The sequence below is a fragment of the Poecilia formosa genome, unplaced genomic scaffold (genome assembly GCF_000485575.1).
Source record: "Poecilia formosa unplaced genomic scaffold, Poecilia_formosa-5.1.2 Scaffold33, whole genome shotgun sequence".
Taxonomy (NCBI): domain Eukaryota; kingdom Metazoa; phylum Chordata; class Actinopteri; order Cyprinodontiformes; family Poeciliidae; genus Poecilia; species Poecilia formosa.
Window position 1 is genome coordinate 2,979,018 of NW_006799972.1, and position 20,051 is coordinate 2,999,068.

The 20,051-nt window shown below is 38.0% G+C and overlaps 1 protein-coding gene across 2 annotated transcripts in view; it reads right to left on the reverse strand.

Annotated features, from left to right (window-relative positions):
• LOC103136577 (heterogeneous nuclear ribonucleoprotein C-like) overlaps nucleotides 1-20,051 on the reverse strand; it is a 44,089-nt gene that overhangs the window by 2,241 nt on the left and 21,797 nt on the right. For both annotated transcript variants that reach the window (XM_016670390.1, XM_007549888.2), the window contains exons 3-5: nucleotides 7,150-7,200; nucleotides 2,668-2,843; nucleotides 1,803-1,916 (exon numbers count right to left, since the gene is read on the reverse strand). In XM_016670390.1, the coding sequence (XP_016525876.1) occupies nucleotides 1,803-1,916; nucleotides 2,668-2,843; nucleotides 7,150-7,200 (341 nt within the window). The remainder of the gene's footprint in view (nucleotides 1-1,802; nucleotides 1,917-2,667; nucleotides 2,844-7,149; nucleotides 7,201-20,051) is intronic.

The window sequence follows — 20,051 nt, forward strand, 5'->3', positions numbered from 1 at the left end:
ATCAAGGTCATTCAGCAGCATCACACAAGACACACACAAGACTTAGATTGCTCCACTGTGTGTCATTTGTGTTTCTGTAGATTATCAGTTTGTTTAAAGCTACAGTTTAAAGTCCGTTTTCAAACAGGATCACAGGATTTTGGCCCTTTCATTTGCATATTAAGCGCCTTGCAAAAATATTTATCTTGACTTGAACCAATTCATTTCTTTTCATGTTAAACCAAGAATGTCACTTTATTTTATTGAGATTAAATGTGACACACCAACACAACAAAGTGTACAACTGTGAGGCAAAAGGAAAATTATAAACAATTTTTAGTTTAACAACTAAAAATCTGGAAAAGTGAGGCATGCTAACGTATTCAACTACACTTTATCCTGCCGTCTTCACTGCAACGACACCATGACTTTTGGGATTTGTCTCTTCCACGTTTTCATGTCAAGAACCTGAAATGTTTACCCATTCTTCTTTGCATAAATCAATCTCATTTATATCGGATGGCGAGTGTCCGTGCACATCACTTGTGACATATATTGGCAATTAGATGTCGGTACAAACTTTGACTAGACCATTCTACCACAAGAATTAGCTGTAATCCTCACCATTCAACCCGGTTCTGGTTGCTCAGTACTGCTGTCCTGCTGTGAGGTGAACCTCCACTCCAGCCTCAAGGGTTAAGCAGCTTCTAAAAAGTTTTCTTCCTGCTCAGTATTGAACACCATCCGTCCTCCTTTAAAGTCTGATCAGTTTTGCTGTCATCACTCAACAAAACCACGCCCACAGCATGATGCTGCTGTAGCACATTGTAAGAGTGGAATACATCATAAACATCATATAAAGTAAATTTGTATGACTAGAGCATCTTTTTCTATGTTTTCTGTTTTAGCTTTCCCTTAATATAGGCATTTTTTTTTCTCTCCACTCCTCCAGCAATCCAACATTTGTTGTGTGCACAGGTAGTAGATGCGTTCTAAAAAATAAAATCTCCACCTCTGATGTAGACCTCTGCAGCTCCTCCAGGTCGGCTCTTGGCTACTTCTCACGTTAGTGCTAACCTTTCCTCAGTTTACAGGGAAAAGTCTTGTCTTTGGTATATATGCAGTTTTCTCTCCATTTGAGAAGGATGGATTAAAGGGTAGCTGTAAAATGTTCAAAGCCTGGATGTTGTTTTATAACTTAGCTTTAAACTTGGTTCCTTGGCCTTCATGGTGAATTGTTCCTTAATGTGCCAAAAAATTAACATTTAATTCCACACAGGTGTGGAGCTAACATACCTGGTGATTTCGAAAACTAATTCTTGAACTGCATTTGTCACATAGCAAATTTGAAAATGTTTCTGAATATTATTGCGAGGCAGTCAGTGTTACGCTTGCAAGCTGGTGTAATTAATGACAAACATCCACATGATGGCAGCAAAATCCACGCAGCATTTTTGGTAGCGCTCACATAGTTTCCTTATTTTACTCCTTATTTTGCTTAAAACTATAGCTGTGCTAATCCACTGTGGCTAGTATTCAATTTGAAGCATATCATTACTGGATGATGGAAATAACAGGCCGATTAGTTGAAAGAGTTGTGGCTCCATTCATGCATAACATTTCCATCCTCCTCTGCCACTGCAGCACCAATTCTGAGTCATTACGATCTGGACTGGTGCCTGGCAGGACTAAACCAGAATGAATCTGAAAGCAGGCGCATCACACCGAGTCTGTTTTAAAGCGATTTTGATGCACCGATAGATTATCTATCGTTTGATCTCAAACCCGTGTGCCTCCGCCGTCGTTCTGAGTGAGCGTCTCACCTTTGTGGTCGTTCTTCTGTGTGTCCATCCTGTCAAGGCTGTCAAGAAGCCCATCGATCTGTGTCTTTATCAGAGTCAGCTCTTTTTTAATCACCTGCAGCTCTTCCATCCCCACTGAAGGAAAGAGGGAGAGGGAGGTAAGCGACAATGGGAATTACAAAACCTGAAGTACCTTTCAGCAAAGGTTCAGGTCTAGCTAGTATTTTTAAAAAATTGCTGCAGCTTGGTTCAGCAATGATAATGTGTTTTAGGAGGAACAGTGCAGGTATTTGATTAACACTTTACATCAGTATGTTTATGTTTCAGGGTATGTTTTCTCATATAACCTATATAATATTTTAGTTTGCTCAGGTATTTTCAGGCATCAATCACATACTTGAGTTGTATGATTTTTTTTTTTTACCATATTCCCTCATCCCTTCCTCCTTCATCACTAATCCCTTCATCCTTCCCAGCGCTTCACTCATTCCACATTTTGTTACATTACAGCTTTATTACAATTTGTATTAGTCATCTCTGCAACCAACTTCCTTAAAGTCTGCAGAAACGGTTGGCTCCTTTAAGTCAGAACTAAAATTTACTGAAGCCTCTCCAAAGATTTAAATACTTTTTTTTTTTTAACAATTAGTTGTTTTCGTATTTTATTTCATATTTGCATTTCATTGTTTTTGTTTATTTTTATATGATGTTTGCACAAAGTTTTGTCATGTTTTCTTCATCTTTGGTCCTTAATTTATAAGAGTTGGAACCTAAAGCTGGCTTCTCTATCAAATGCCTCTGTTACAGCTACAAGGTAGTATTTTTCTTCCACACCGTTTTTTGAAAAGCTTAAGTGAATCTGCCTCGGCCCATTCATATTACTCACACTTGGCTGTGTTTGAACTTGTGGAGTGGGCTCTTGAGCTCTTAGAGTGGGTTCTGTCTCGACTGCGTCTGTGCCCACTGGAGTAGGAGTAGGAGGAGGAGCGGGATCTCTTGGCCACACTTGGTCCTGAAGGGACAGGAGAGAGGGAGGCTGGCACACGCTGATAGTCACACGCCCTGCAAATTAAGCAGACAGACAGTTTTCAAAGTAACTTATATTTAATTGCGACTATGCACCCAGTTTTGTCTGTGTAGCACGTAAAGCTTTGTTACGGTCTAATCCAAGTGAGGTGGAAGCGACACATTTAGCCACAAACAAGAGAAAATCTAACAGATTCTGAACTAAAACATTCATTAGATCAGGAGAAAAGACCATGTGTCTCATTTCACTGTTCTCAAATTTTAAAATTATTTATTTTTAGAAAATTTTTGTGTGTATGTGTTTTGTGCACACATACACACAATTAAGACCAAAATTGTTCTTTTATCAATACAAACAAGTTTCTTCTGACTGTAAGAGAGCCTAATGTTTTGGCACAACTCACCTAAAGTCCCGACTTTGTTCTGACAGAGAAAATGTGGCGAGAGCTAAAGATATGGGTGATGGCACGGAGGCCTTCCAACCTCGAAGACCTGAATTTCATCACTACATATACAATAAGCTAATCAGTAAATATTAATAGGGTTTAATCCTGTTTTGCCATAAAAGATTTTCCATTGATTACTGAGAATGATGTGGTTTTAGATGTCACTCTATAACAAATTGTAGGAAAAAAAACAACAAATTAATAGTTTTTATTTTTTCAAAACCCGTAGCTCTTTTTGAATTATTTTACTGTTCTTTTTAGAGATTCCTGTCTTATTGCTTATCAAAAGAAAAACCTATTGCAGAAAAATAATTTTACATTACATTTAAATCTACCACAGGTACCACAGCCTTTAGCCCAACTCTATATGTAATAAAGGTCAATACTTCTGATTTGTTCAGCAGGTAGAAAATCATTAATGGCCTAAACACTTCAATTATTTAATCAATATTCAACACAAAGTCAAATGCGCTAACATTTATTCTATTGTACTCAGCCAAAAGCAGCAGACTGTAGACATTGAAATAGATGAAATAAACTAGGTAAAATGACACGGCAGCTATTAAAACAAATACGCAACTTTGCACCGTTCCTTTGTTTTTTGTTTTTTTATTTTGTCTCCAGAGGAGAAGCGTGAAAGTGTTTCCTCTGGCGCCGGTCTCCTCTCTGTGGACCGCTCCATGTCTCTATCTGTCACTGAATGTAATTGGTTCTGTCAGGGCCAATCAATAGCGCCCCGCCAGGCTGGTAGTGCTGCAGACAGTGGGTGTATCACAGTTAACCTCTATAGTGGTTACAGAAATGACACTTTGTGCATAGCTGTTTCTGTAGAGAGAGAAATATGGTGGCGATTTAAAGTAATAAACAAATAAAAAGAAAATACTCAGTACTCACTGACCAACTGAGTAGGTGAAATACAAACCACAAGATCAAAGTTTACCGTTTAGAGCTTCGTCTGCACTCAGTAGTGCACCCTTGGTAGGGACAGTCAGTAAAAAGCAGCGTAAAGTACTTATTAATATTTTATTGCAGTAACATAGTCTCACACGGAAAAATGTTGTAAAAACCAGCAGAAAAATACACAACAGCAGCATTTTGTTTATAATTTCTACTTCTTAAAGTTGATCAGAATGTCTAGGGACTTTTAATTATTAATCCACATTTCCTGGGTATAAATACAATATGATATAGTGATAATTCTCTATGAGCCACTAGCCTGGATAAGCCTGGACATTTACTCATCTCTCTATGATGTGACGAAGTTGGAGCCCAGCTGCATTTCAGACTTTAAATGTATTGGGCAGTAAAGATGCAAAATCAGTTTATCTTGAAACGTCTAAAAATCAGACGTATTTAAAAATGAAAATTCGGTAAGGGTGCAAATACTTTTTTCCACAGCACTTTGTAAAGTCAATCTGGGTATTAATCAGAAGCAGTGAGCATCCAAAAAGAGAACTTGAATCATGATGGTGAAGTAGATTCGCTGATTGAGTTGACATTGAGTCGCAGAGCTGTGAACTCATTTCTGTGTTTTGTTGTTTTCTGAGAAGCTGTAAATGAGACCAATGCACACACTGCGTCGTCGTGCACCTCCATAACGGAGCGTCACGTGGATGAAGTGCATCAGGACACCATAACTGAGTGAGTTTACATGATTTGAGCACCGTCTTGTTCTCAGGGAGCACCGGGAGAGTCGGCAACCAAAGACTTTTTGGAGTTTAAAGGCTTTCGGAGCGGTTTGCAGGGGGCAGATACACAACGTGATGTTACACCAGCTTTGAAGTGTCATCCCAGAGAAAGGAAGCTCAGACAATGAGAGAAAGCAGACGGGTGAGGATTACAGAAAAGTGTGTGGGCGTATGTGTGTGAGAGAGTGTTTGTCTCTGTGGATTAGACCGTGCATGTAAAGCAGCTTTGTCAGCTAGAGCTGTTATCAGTGTGCTGAAAGACACTTTACTTTTGTGTTTGAACAACAGGACAGTCCACCAAAAGACTAATTTCTCTCATCCTCACAAAGTGACGCTGTGAACAACACTGAAACACAAATGCATGCGTCATGCACGCTCACACGCACGCATAGACTTCACAGATTTAAACCTAGAGGGATATGCATATAAAAATAAATATTTCATTTTTTGCTATACACATTCCCACACACATGCATGCACACGCACACACACACACTCACACGGCGCTGTCTGTAGTGTTAGCCAGTAGCACAGAAAATAATCAGGCACTGTGTTAGACACAAATTGAAAATCAGTGGCGAGTGTTCCCCCTAAACAGAAAGAAAATGCAAAAGAAGAAGAAAACAAAAGAGGAAAAAAAGATGACAGTGGAGCAAAATTGACATTAATTTAAGCAACTGATGAACAAACTTAGAAAAAAAAAAGAGAACTGATAGAAAGAGATGCACATTAACTGTGTGTGTTTGTGTGTAAGTGTCCTTATGCATTGTGACCGTTTCCTGTTATTCAGATGTGCTGAGTGCAGCAGTTAGAGTTTGGGCCTGAGGGATGGAGGGCTCTCCCAGAGCAATTTTAGTAGATGACTGATTACATGGAGCCACTCACCACCTCGTCCACCTGACTGCCGAGCTTACAGTGCAAACATTTTAACCGCTCAGCCAAGAGGTTATGATACTTACTCAACAATAATGCTCACACAGTTTTACAGAGACATGTCTTTATGGTTGTCAACTTGTCCAGGCAGCGAGACAGAAGGAAAATCAAAAGGAAAAAAACTTCAATTTTTTCCACTTCCGTTTTCTCTGATGTTCAGATCTGAACTGTGAACTGGGAGGAATATCATCACTTGTAGATTGATACTTATTTTTCTTCCTTGTTTATTCATTAACAAGATGTGAAAAATTATTATTACACCATTTAAATGTGTTGGATGTAATAATGCCCTTGAAAATTCTTGAATGACTATAGAAAATGTGAATGTTAAACTACAAATGAACCATAATTGAACAAGAACACTAATTAAAGATCAGATTTAATAATATTTGATAATACTGATTTGTGAAAATTCCAGTATTTTTTTTACAAAATTTTCTGTTTGACACTGTAAGGCATCATTTTATGTTTAAATCAAATTGATCTAAGAGGAGAGCCTTGTGGGATCCCTTTGGCAGGACAATTTGTTCCTCATTAAACCTTGATATGTAAGACATGACAAAGATTGGGTATCTGATTTAAATCTGGACTTTGAAAGGGCCCTTCTGATAGGAATATGTTTATCTTAACAGTTATTAAACCCTTAAGTCTAATTTCATGTTGTTTTTAGCCCAGAAATTGAACCTCCTTCCACATTTTTGGTGTCTCTCCTCAATATAATACAAGTAGTACTCATGGCTACTACTTGTAAATGGGCATGTTTAAGTGGAATAAATGTTTCTGCATCCACCCATTGGTTTACACCTTACAAATACCAAAATATAAAACCAAATGCTGAATAGGGTGTGCTGTAAAGAACAACACACATCCCTGCAGTAGAGCATGAAAACATCTGAACAAAGCGGTTCTTAAAAACCTTCGAAACATTTGACTGTCATGGAGCCACCTTGTTGTTTTGTTAGGCAAGTGAAGCTGGGTCTTTTCCCTTTCAGTCAAATGTCTTTTTTATTAAAGCACACAGTGTTTTCATCCAATCCACAACCAGGAGTTGTACCGACAGTGGATTTGCAGCTGTCTCTATAAAGGGAAGTGTATCTTTTGCAGGTTTGCAAATGTTTAATGTTTGATTGTGACTGCTAAGAGGCAACCCTGAACCGAGACAGAATGATGGACAGCCTGAACGCAGACAGAAATCAAGAGCGTAAAATCTCGTTGCTTTCTGTGACACACAGACATGCAGTGAGGTGTGTGAGAGACCCGACTTTCTGACAGTACCTGTCGTAGTAATCCTCGTGGTAGCTGTCGTAGTCCAGATCAAACTCTGACCTGCAAAACAGGGAGAGACAAAGTCAGATCAAATGGTTGGATAAAATGCTTGCAAAACTTTTGATGAGGCACATTTATTGCTGCTGTCATTGATTTCAGTTAAAGGCTGTAATTTGTTGAGGATTTAGTGGGTAAATGTGAGTGTGAACAGAGTTGTTTTGTTTTTTTGCTGCAGGCTCTTCATCTGGAAAAAAAACAACAAAAAAAAAACACTGCCCTCATGGTCTCCAGCCAGCTGGAAGAAAACATTGGGTTTTCTTTTTCTGCTGCGGCATCCAGGTGGAAAATCCATAAAAATTGGATCGCGCTGCAACCGTATCACCCACTGAACACATCGATGTTTAAGCTCGGTGTGGTGAGCCACACGAACCATGAGCAAGAGAGAGACGGGAAGAACGAAAGGCAAATGAATGATCTGACAGTTAACTTAGAAACACTGGTATGGTTGATGCATACCTGTAAAAAAAAAAGAAAAAAGAAAAAAAAAAGGGACTCGAGGAAGAGAGAACAGTGACACTAAGCTCCAGCGAGAGGACATTCTGGTGTGTCAGACCTCATCGTTCCTCCCAAATCCCTGCAAAGAGTCTCTATTAATCCCTGCATGTGGCTCACCATCCCTCAGTCTGCTTCTCTGTCTCACTGACTCTGTCCTCATCATTATGTCCCTCTTTTTTTAAAGCTGACGTCAGTCTCTGCATTAAACTATAAAACTGCCATTAAATACGTGTTTAATAAAATCATTGTAAGGTCTTAACATGTGGAATATTCATCTGTCTTTTGCATGCAAAGTGACCGACAGCAAAGACAGAAGCTGATGCAGTGAAGCCGCCGTAATGGACAGAGATTTCTCTACTGGTTTGTCATGAATCCAAAGTCATCTGAACACCCATAAGATCTAGGAGACATGTCCGACCATGGCTGTGCTGCATCGGAAGAAAAATCAAACTGACTCAGAAGATGGTATATAGTGAGAATATATGACTAATAAAATGTCCAATGAAACAGCAAAAGTGGAAAATGTTTCATCCATCCATGGGTACTTTCTAAACGGGATAAACACAAAGGAGCAGACAAAAGTCTGACATTTTATACATTGTTTGATTTTGTGGAGATTATTACGGACAGTGTTATGGAACCCAGTGGCTTGAAAAGCAGCACAGTTTTATGGCTACTCAGCAATATCAACCTATTCAAGTAGCTTTATTGTTATATAGTTTGTCTATCCATTTTCTACACTGGATTATCCTTTGTTGACAAATATAAGAAAATATTGATGAAAATGAAAATATTAGAGTACTTAAACTGTTAAACTTACATTCAGCTCACATTTTTGTTTGTTGAAGAGCAATAAGCTAAATTTAATGCTGAGGAATGCGCTGTATGTTGTTATTTTTGTACATTTAAATATAAATGATAAAGATCTATTTTATGTTGCTCATTTTTATATTAACAGAAATAGATCTTTGAAAACTTCTCTCATATCTTTCCTACTGAATAAACAATCGTTGATCAATTTTAGGGTGATCCTACTGGTGGCTCCACTCGTTTTTCAACCTCTGTCATATAAATGGAGGGCGCTAAAGAGAGCACTTTACATTATTAAAGCCACAAAAGTGTTCAAAAGAAATGAGAAAACAGCAATGGGGAAACTCTCGCAACCTATTTGTGTAATTGTGTGAATCTGAACTCTAGACTCATTTTTGGATCGGATCGTTATCACATTTTCTCAAACTCTGCTCTCACTGTCTCTCCACTGTCTCATGCCAACTAGTTTGCTGAGCCCAGGGGACAGAAAACCTGCAAATAATTTATAACAAGAGCTCATTTACTACAAATGTAATGTGCAATTTCAGTCCAATTTCAAGGCGGCCTTTTTGTTGTCCCATTTCGTACAGAAATGGTCCCTGCGTTGTTATAGCTCTCCCTGTCAAGCTACATGAAACATCTTTGTCTTCCATTTGAGGATTCAATATTATAAAGGCATTTCTGGCCTTTTACATCTTGTTCCTGTAAAAAAAAAAAAAATCCATGTGGGAGAGGAACAGAGCACTGAGACAAGCTGCAAATCCTCAGCTTCTCAACTAGGCTGACCTTTGTCTTTCTGAGTGGATTCATCTCGAAGAGAAACAGAAAATAACAGTCATTCAACGAAATCCTCACTGAAGGGGAACCGAACCGCTGCTCGGTTTCTGTTCAGGGCTTTTGCTTTGTGGATTTCTATCTTGGGATCGAGTGTTTGCTGGACAAACTGTCATTCGGTGAATAATCTCTTTGGAAAAAAAAAATAACGTCAAATAGTAATAACTCTTTTGTGATGTTCTACTTGTAACGGTCTGAGTTCGACTGTTATACTCTAATCAGCGATTTGCTGGCAGAACTACAAATTATTACTAACAGAACTCAAAAGTGCACAAAATACGTCTATAGTTTAATTCAGTGATTGTTTCATGTGGGATTAAGCAGGTCCTGTGACCTGATCCTCTCACAGCAGCATAGATTAGGTCACTATTGTAATAAATCAATTTATTGCTTGTCCCTTTGTAGCAGGCACTCTTGAAAATGCATCTAACCAGGATGCCAATGTTACATGTCTACTAACGGTGTGAAAACAGTGAATACACCGTATATAACAACACAATCATCTTCAATGCAAGCCGTGTGAAAAAGAAGATTGAAAGTCAACTATTTTGAGAATAAATGAGATGTTTAAAATAACCAATTTTATTTATGAATAACTTTAAAAGAACCACAGAAGAAACAAAGGGCTGCATGTAAATGTGCACCATAAACATACGAAACTAAAACATATAAATATGACGTAAGATGATAAAACATTAAACACAAACAAAACAAACAAATTTTTGCTGATGTTAAAGGAATAAAAATGGGTTTCAAGACCAGTTTCAAAAGCAGGTAGTGAATAAAGCTCACTGCTGTGGAGGGGTAATTTATTCCACTGCTGAGGAGTTGCACTAGTGAAGGCCCTGTCCGTCTAAACTTCCTCCTAAACCTTGTACCTGCAGGAGGTGAATGTGTTGCAAAAGCATTCAGACTTTCAAAAAAAAAAAAAGTAAAATAAACTCTAAAATTAACAGGCAATGTAATTAAGGTCTTATGAGTACTAATTAAAAGCGTTTTGAAGCAGCTGCAGACGAGGACGACTGATTCACCCAGACATAAAGTCTATCGCAGAAATGAAATAAAATCACTGTTTCAAAGAGTTGCCAGAAAAGTTTGTTTTTTTTCTAATTCAATTCAAAAATACATTATTTATCCGAAGGGGAAGTTAAATGTTACAATCTAAAAGTAACTCATATTAATCTAAGGTTCTTCAAAGACTTACTGCAGATGGTTCTGGCTGTGGGAAGGAAGGATGTTATGTAGCAGTCTGCATTACAGCAAATTTGAAGAAGCCTCTGACTGAAGACACTTTCCTTTTTTATGACAGTCTCATAAAGAGGATGCTCAGGGTTGTCCACAATTTTCGTGATTTTATTTTCACCACCGTCCACAGATTCCACATTAGTAGTCAGAACAGAACCATTTGACCAAATTGTAAAAGCAGGACTTTAAAACTGGTCTAAGTTTAAAAACATACAAATTGTCAATATTTGGTTTGATAGTCCAAACGTGGACTCACTGGGACCGCTTGGTCCAAATACCATCACCTCTGTTTTCATTTCATAAAACTTTAAGAACTTCAGGACCAGTTAAGCTTAAATATCGTAAAGCTTTTGCAATGGAAAGCACCACCCTTACATAACAGCTAGTTGTTTGCTCAGCGGACAGACCAATATTTAGTGTGATAGATTTAACTGTGCATAATATCATAAACAAATATTTAATTCTTCATTGTTTGTAATGATGGCCGGGTATTGTCGCTGAGTTGGAGTAATGGCACGTTGTCAGAGTTTTCACTTGATTTAGTGGAGATAAATCTTCCACAGGTAAGTACAGCCACCTTAAACAACAATTACATGCAGAGAAAGCAGCCAAGCGCCTCGGCCAGCAGAGAGAGAGAACAGCAGCAGATGGACAGCGGGGTCACTAAAGGCTAATTAATTTCTTTTCATAATTTCTCAAGTGCCAAAGCAATCCATTAGACGTGCTTGGCAATAAATCATCTCGGCCGCAGCATGCCTCTGTGTGTGTTTTGTGCTCACCAGTAAAACAGCAAGTTGCTTTTGTGAACAGGACATCTCAGAGATTCCTTCCAGCATGCAGAATTCAACTAAGGCAAGAAAACATCAGTATTTTACAGATTCAAGGGGAATGGGGAGGGTGGGGATACCCAGAAGGTGTTTGAGATGAAGTATTGACATGTTCAAATGGTTTAAAACTTGACAGATGCAATAAAAATGTAGGTGACAGAAAATCAATGACTCGCATTTTTCTGTTTTTTTCCTCTCATTGATTTTTTGGACACGGCGACATCTTTGCTGACAAATAATCATTCATTCTTTTATATTAAGGTTTTGTCCGATTAGAAGATTGTTTGTACTATTTTTGATGGCTTAAGTGATATTTAGAATCAATGGGATAATTTAAAAGTCATAATATTCCAACAGACAAAGAAAATCATTTCAATAATAGGAGATTAGCTCTTCAAACTGTGTGTTTGTTTTAAAGTCTCAAACTGCAAAGTCAAACTCAAGACCCACAGGCCAAATCTCAAGGCTTTAGAGGACCACAAAATAAATACATTATTTTTATTATGCCACGTTATATAAACGTGAAAAGATGCTCAATATAATTTCACTACAAAAACTCATCATTCAATAAAAGCTATATTTTAACAGTTTGTTAATACCGTATTTTCCAGACTACAAAGCGCACCTTAGTATAAGCCGCATCTACGAAGTTTTTTTTAAATTCTGGAAATGTACATATAAATAAGCCACACCGGGCTATAAGCCGCTGATATCTCCGCCACTCTCGGTTTTTCACAAGGACGCAGTCTCCAACGCCAAACCATGGATTCGTTCACGCCGAGCTTACGTGCGGATCGATAAAGCTGCATCATATGAACGTCTTCGTGTGGTTTCCATGATGAGAGGGTATGAGTTTGAAAACATTTATCTGTCGTGCCTGCTGCTAGCATGTGCTTGTTCTAAATGAAAATTAGTGCTTTCTTCTTTGATTTCCAATTTTGACTTTAAAATTATTCACTTCCTGCTAAAGAGCCCCCTGGTGGTTGAAGAAAAATCCACAGAAAAGCCGCAGCGGGATATAAGCCGCATGGTTCAAAGCGTGGGGAAAAAGTAGCACTTATAGTCCAAAAAATACGGTAGATAGTTTTATTAATTCATTTTCTCACAATCAGCACTTTGAGGACATGCATGACATTGATGTGGCCCTGCATCATAATTAGTTTGACATCCAAATAAATGCAAAATTAAAATATGTGCCTAATGAAAAACCTATTGGTATTTTTAAAAATGTATGGATATTGAATCATTTTTCTATAGTTCATAATGATGATAGCGACTGGACCAAGATAAGGCAGAAAGCCCAGTGGCTTCAGAGGAAAGGTCAGGCTAGGGTAAATGATTTTTATTTCTCTTTTTTTATATATATATATATAATATTTAAAAAGAAGATGCTTATGCTGAAATACAAATAAATAAATCTTCCATCCCTACGTTCTTCCCATTAGGACATTCACATGATTACAACAGAATAACGACAGCATCAGGAGATACAGGAGATGTCGCACAGAGAGGCAATCTCAAAAATTAAACCCAAAATGGACTTGCTATGCGGAGATCATCTTTTGAGATGGTCAGTCAGAAATACTGCATATTCATTACTGCATGTTAGAAATAAATCTTACACTGGCTAATGTGTTTTAATAAAGGTCAACATTAAATAAGAAATGTGTTATATTGTTATATTTTGCCGTTTTCACTATGGGTTGTACTTGGTAGGTCTAACTGCATAACTCCTTGAGAAAGACATTTCTCTTGCACTGTTTATAAGGTTTCAGCACTTCTACCTGATGACAATGTCTAACATTACACATATTTACATATCTTACCTATTTTTTGCAACCTAAATATGCACTACACAGTATTGGAAAATATATTGACTGAAATCCCTCCTAACCTGCTGGAATCGGTAGACAAAGTTACAAAAAACGTTCCTACACTGATTTAGTATGAGAGTAACAGCAGGAGAAGGACAATTTGTTTGTATTATTTAAATAAACTGTTCACTTTTCTCTTTGTTAGCATATAATTAAGTGCCCAAAGTCACTTAGTTATAGAAAAAAAAATTGAGAAAAAGTTGATTCTTTTTTTGTTTAGCCAAGTTTGAAAAGATCTCACTCCATCAGAGGTTCATGTTTTCAAGAGAATAATGCCCAACTCTCAACTTCAGATGAGAAGCAACAAAACATCTGTATCCTCATGCTCCTCCAGCTTACACTTCAAACCACTGTGTTTTTGCTCAAACTATGTGGTGCCATCTGTTCTTTTGTGCTTGAAGAAATACAGAGGACACAGTAAACCAACACTGACCTTGGACTAGAAATAACACACCAGAAACATTTTCTTACTCAAATCATCAACTCTAATTGAGATTAATGCTACACTCACGGAGAACAGGACTGTAATGCAAAGTTTAGTCTAAAATCATAATCGCTGCCTCTTCTGTCTCAAACGCTGAACTGAAAGGCCAATTTGCATTCTTCCTTTATGTAATAAGACACACGATAGCTTTGGGAATGTTTAACATTTGGCAAACATAATAACCCAACAGGATCAAGTTACAGTGTGAGTGATGAAAATGTGTAGAAAAGTAAACCAATAGAGTGATTTTGGTTTCAAGTGAGGAACAGAGTGAATAACTGAAAGAACGCAAAATTATTCAGATTATTATTCTCCAGGTTTTCTCTTAATCAATTCCTGTTGAAACCTAAGCTGTGACTTTCTGAGCCTAACGTTATTTATGATCTTATACAGATTTTGGTGGCCATGTCACCTCCTCACCTTCATGTTTAACAAAGCTGATTGGTGCTGATCTGCTGATTTGGAGAGTTTTTGGTGGGGGTTTTGAGAATTTTGTCCTTCATTCAAATGATCCTTGCCTCTCTGGAAGCCTCCTCTCAGACCAGACAACTGATGAGCCTTTGAGGAGGTTTTGGTGTAAGAAGCTAATAGGTTGCAGCTGCAAAGTATCAACGAGTTTTATCACAATAATGATGTTCTTTATATGAACAATTATGTAGGAGATCAAGAAAATACTGATTCCTTTGAAAATGAGCCTATTCATTTAAGAAGGCTGCTCTAATAGCTGAGTTAAGGATTCATTTGGGATAAATCGTGGAATCAGGCAGGCAGGCAAACAGTTTCTGCAGATAGATGGTCAAAATTAAGAAGTGCGTATCACTTCACATTCTACCTTTGTGACAACAAAAGGTTTGTATGCTTTGTTCTTATCATCAATCCTGACATCAATCCCCAGTATCTGGTAAGGTCCATTGGACATGAGTTAAAAATGTGTCTCCCATAATGCATCGCTACTTGTTTCCTGCTTTCCGAGGCTGTGGTGGATACTGAATCTAGTTACCGCGGCTCCTAAAGCACAGTGGTTTACATAATGTGGATGAGCAAAATTTCAGTTACATAAAAATGTATGGAAAGCATAATGCAGCACAACAATCAAGAAAGAACACAACCCACACCTGCACAGAGAAACTGAAAACAGCATGAGCGGAGAGGAAAATTATATTATGTCTGAAAAACTATGCAAAGCCATTTTCCCCCTTGGCTTTAAAAGAAATTAGAAGAAAACTGGGAGTGTTGGTGGACTGACAATTAGTGGAGAGACGTAAAGAGAAAGAAGAGAGACTGTTGGATTTTGACCATGATCAAAATGAGAGCAGAGAGGCTTTGATGAGGGAGGAGAGGAAGATGAAGAGAGAGCTGGTAGCTTGTTTGCCCTCTCAGACACTCTCTAAGGACAGACTCTGAGCTAATCTCTGTCCGCTTCTGCTTTCATTTAATCACTGTCACTATTTGTCTCTCTGCTACACTCACACTCAGTATATTTCTCTTAACTGCTCTTGTTTCTTGTAAAAAATATATCAGAGTCTCCTTGCACAGCAAACTGCCCTTTAAACACACTTATATGCAATGAAACATGGATTGCAGCCATTTGTGCAGCTTTAATATTTAATTTGTCTTGATTGTTCAGGAATACTGATCTCTGAAAATGCATGCAGTATATGAAATACTTTTTACTGATTTTTTTGGACCTTTTAATGAAAATCTGTACTGCTTGTTCTGTTAGAAGTTATAATGACAAGCGAAAATAACTTCCACATGGATCCATTTTGCAGTGTTTGGTGCTTGTTGTGACCTTGTTTGCTGTACATTTGAGGCATAATATAATTTCCACTGCTATTCAAGGGATAATTTATTATAGTTACATCAGCAAAGATAGATGTAACCAATGTCTTAGCAACTGGTGGATTTTAAGTGTATGATATATATGTTTGGCTTTTTACACATTTGTACTTCTGTCAGTTTTGGTACTCCATAGAGATCAAAGTATTGTTGAGTATTTGAATTCTCCAGTCAAAGACAAAAATTAAATCCAACTTAGAATAAGTGTTGAAAGTTGCTAGACTGTTAGCTGATCAGTGGAGACGTGTCCTCTGGAGTCATAAATCAATCCTCTGTGTCTGACACTCCAATGGACATGTCAGCTAGGAGCTGTTGCCATAGAGTTCATTGTGCTAAGTGTAACATTTGGTGGAAGGAGGATTATGGTGTGGCACTGTTCTTAAGGTTTTGGGTTCAGCCCTGGGTTTTTTTTTCCACTGAAAGGAAGTCCTAATGAATCAGCACAAGCAATCCTCCCAACTTTGTACGAACAGTTTGTTGAATGTCCCTTCCAGTTTCAACACGACTGTGCAACAATTCATAAGCATAGTTCATCAAAATATGGAAGAGTACCTGCTGAGGAAGTAGTTCACTGGCTTATACAGTCTGGATTTCAACCAGAGAGAACAACTTTGGGATGAATCTAAGTAGAAACTACAAGTCGAATTCTTCTCATCCAACAACAGCGTCTGACCTCACAAATGCTCTTCTGGGAGAATAGTCAAAAACTCACAGACACAGGTCCAAACAGATGCAAGAGGTGGTTCATCATAATATTTGACCGTATGGGTTAGCAATGGAATATCTCTCAAGTTTAAGTGTATGTGAAGCAAATATTTTGGCAATATGATTTCAACCAAAACATTTGGAATAAACTGAAAAAGCTTTGGACTGCAGTTGAACAGAATCTACAGTTGCAAAAGGTTTGTTTGCCATAGGAATGGATTTTTTTTTTACTTTTCTACATAAATGACTAGGTAAGTTAAATTGCTATACAGATACAATTTGCTAAACCTATGACATTGTATTATATAACCATATGTACCATTTATACTACCAAAACTCTCTTACTTATATTACTACAATAAATATATAAACTAACACAGAAGTACCTACAGAAATAGACATGGTTTCACCTGAACAACTTTGATATTTCCAGGGAAACAACTTAAACATGCGGTGATTACACACTTTGCTGCTTCAATCAATGATACATATTACAGTAGCCAATCAATAATCTGGTTCTACATATCTATTACTGCTTGGTCCACTGGCCTGCAGAGTAATGGCAAGCCAAGGAGCTCATAATTTAATTCCCAACAGGCATCAAGGTTAAATTACAACCTTGGAAAAATTTATTCACTCTGAGGAATGGCAGCAGGTTGGTAAAGGCGGTGTGTCAGACTGCACTCAGTCGTCCTCTCTTTACTAAACAGCTGACAGTCCTTCGGGTCTGATTGCAGAGTCACAATCGGAAAGAGGCACATTAGATTAGTTCATTGATAAAGAGGAGCTGCGGAGTGCTGCAGCAGCAGGAAGGCACCGAGCAGACCCCAGAAGGATGGCAAAGGCGGCGCATAAAAGACAGAACACTGCCGACAACAGAGAGGATGCAGGTTTTTTTTTCCCCGACATCTCCTATCACATCTATGCAGATGACATCCAGCTATATGCATCTTTTAAACCGCACCAGCTGGATAGGCTTTCCACCCTCGTCCGATGTTTATCTCGGATCAGTGACTCGCTCTCCAGCAATTTTCTGGTTTTAAGTTTCAACAAGGCACAGACCCTACAGCTCCTGGTCACCCACTTACTATAATCAATCAGATTGTTACTTCTTTTAGGCGGTAATCAAGTCCCATATAAAACATGTAGGAGTTACAGTTACACTTTCCATCTACGTAATCTCTTCCTCAGATTCAAATCAGACGATAGCAGGGAGTGGCTCTATGTTTATGGTGTTAAAACCCTCTCCTCTTAGAACAGCCTCATTTTCCTGTATTCAGTCGTAAATGAGTAGAATAATAGATTCTTCTGCATGACTTAGGACCATCTGCACAAAACAAAATGTGCAACAAAATGAGCAAGCGGTGCATCTTTTTATTATTTCTCTACTTTGAAAACAGCTCTTTAATTAAAACCAGTCACTGTGCATGTTGTATTTCTGTTTGAGACGGCCATCGTGCACCAACCAAGAAACTGTGAATTTACTGGTTCATCAAAAGCAGTCGATATGAAGAGGAGAAGTAATTGAAATTTCACAGATCACAATTTCTGGTGCCATTTAACAGCATAACATGAGATGATAAGTTACAGTCATCGTGGCTCAGTCTGCACCCTAGGAGAGTGCGCGGTGCCCAGACGTTCTCTAACAGGGTCCCCGTCACAACGCAGCTAAGCTGCCAAGTTAAAAGGTTACTGGAGGCAGCCGGGAATAAATAATACTCCCAGTCTTCAAAGTTCTTGCAAGTCCCTGTGTCATTGTCATGTCCTGAAATACTCTATTGTCCTGAAATTAGTGAAGTAGTAAAAGCTAAAAGTAATTTTGGCTCAGCTGCATGAAGGGCAAAGCAGCACAGTTATACTAATTCAGTCATTTCCTTTCACCTTAATGTAAAGTAAAATAGAAAAGGAGGAATAGCCAAGGACAAAATGTGATTTTTGTCTTGAATAAAATTAGGAAATTAGAAGAGAAGGTGAGTGCTTAGGGACATCCAGTGCAAACAACATGCTGCCATTCAGAGATGTTCTCAGGAGAAGTATTTTTTGGTTTTCAGCTTTGATTGACAGGACTGACATTTGTTGAGTAAACTTCCGACTGGAGTCTGCAGTCCTCACTGGACAAAACTTTAACCTCAGCTAACATCAAGCCCTGCTCTGTCAATATGGTCTGTGTATCTTAGTCATTCCTGTTAAGACGGAGAGATCAGCAGTCAAATATCTGTCAAGTCTAAGCCTTCAGAAAAAGGAACCATTCAGTTAAAATAAGTTATAAGGATAATGGAATGATGCAAGACTAGTGAAGCATGATAAAATAAAGAAGCACCATAAAATTGTTCAGGGCATACACTTTACTTTTTAAAGATAATTATTGGGACTCCATTTTAATAAAATTGCTGTGGGTGGTTTGCGTTTTGGTCTGAAGTAATAAAAACACAGAGATGTAAAAAGTTAGAGATCTTTTTTCCTTCTTTTAGGAAATTGAGAACATTCGACGCTGCAGTTTTTCATTCATTGCTTTAGTATGAACTGCTGCAAATTTTCAGGGTTATAAATCAATGGGTGGTTCCAAATGATGACACAATTGATTGCACACACCTTTTAAAATTGATTAACTGCTTGTATTTCCCAAGCTTTTTATTTTTTCAGATGATCCATAGCCCAACACTTTTGTTCTTTTATACATCAACAATATTTTATAGATTTTTTCTTAGAGGCTTCATTAGTTCACGCCTTAACAGCATATTGGTATTGCAGTACAACCTCAGTTCAATCATAATTTAAACTGGGATTTTTATGCATGCTGTACACTCCGCTTGGCTTTTTCTGTTAGAAAATGACTGCCATGTTGTCCTCCAACAGAGTGAAGGGAAACCTATAGGCTAAGTGGTAGAAAGTAGATAATATATTGAGTCGTTTTGAACAGTGAGAGACAATTTTATGCGTCTTCAGAACATTTTCTGGTAGAAATACTGAACTATTTTTAGTGGTTTCCTGGCTGGAGTCTGAACCGAAATGATATGTTAATGTTAAAAGACAAACATTAACTGCACACAAAAAAATTACTGATTTAAAATCAGAACACAGAACATATGTTTTTCTAATCCTTGCTAAAGAAGATAAGTGCTGATGCTAAAAATAATTCATGCAGTAAGTTCATAAGGGAGGAAGACAGCAAGACAGCAAGCTCCCTGTTTTGAACTGCCTGATTCACAATGACAATACGTCTCATCAGTGAAGTCTACAGAAAACCCAAACATTTGACTCAGTACTTTTTTTCTTAAATCTTACCACCCACTGGAACATAAACTGTCCATCATTACAGCTCTACAGAAATGAGGCGAACAGGTCCGCACAAGGAACATAATCACATCAAAAAAGCCCTTCAAACCCGTGAATATCCTAAATTAAGCCATCCAAGATTTCAAGAAAATGCTAAACACATTCCACTGAAAGATAAAAGAAGAACTATTTTGATAGAGTACCCGAGAAACTAAGAAAGATACTTACCAAACATAATATTGCATTGAATCTTAAACCTAAAAGCACTCTGACACAGAAACTGGTTGATACCGAGGATAAAACACCCAAACTTGAGCTCAGCAGTGCTTATGCAGTCCAGTGTAGCGAGGATTGTTTAGAAGATTGGAGAAACCAAACAGCAGCTACACAAATGAATGGTCCAATGCAGGAGAGCGAATCAGCCGTTCATTTACATATCCAACGTTCATTTGAGGACAGCAG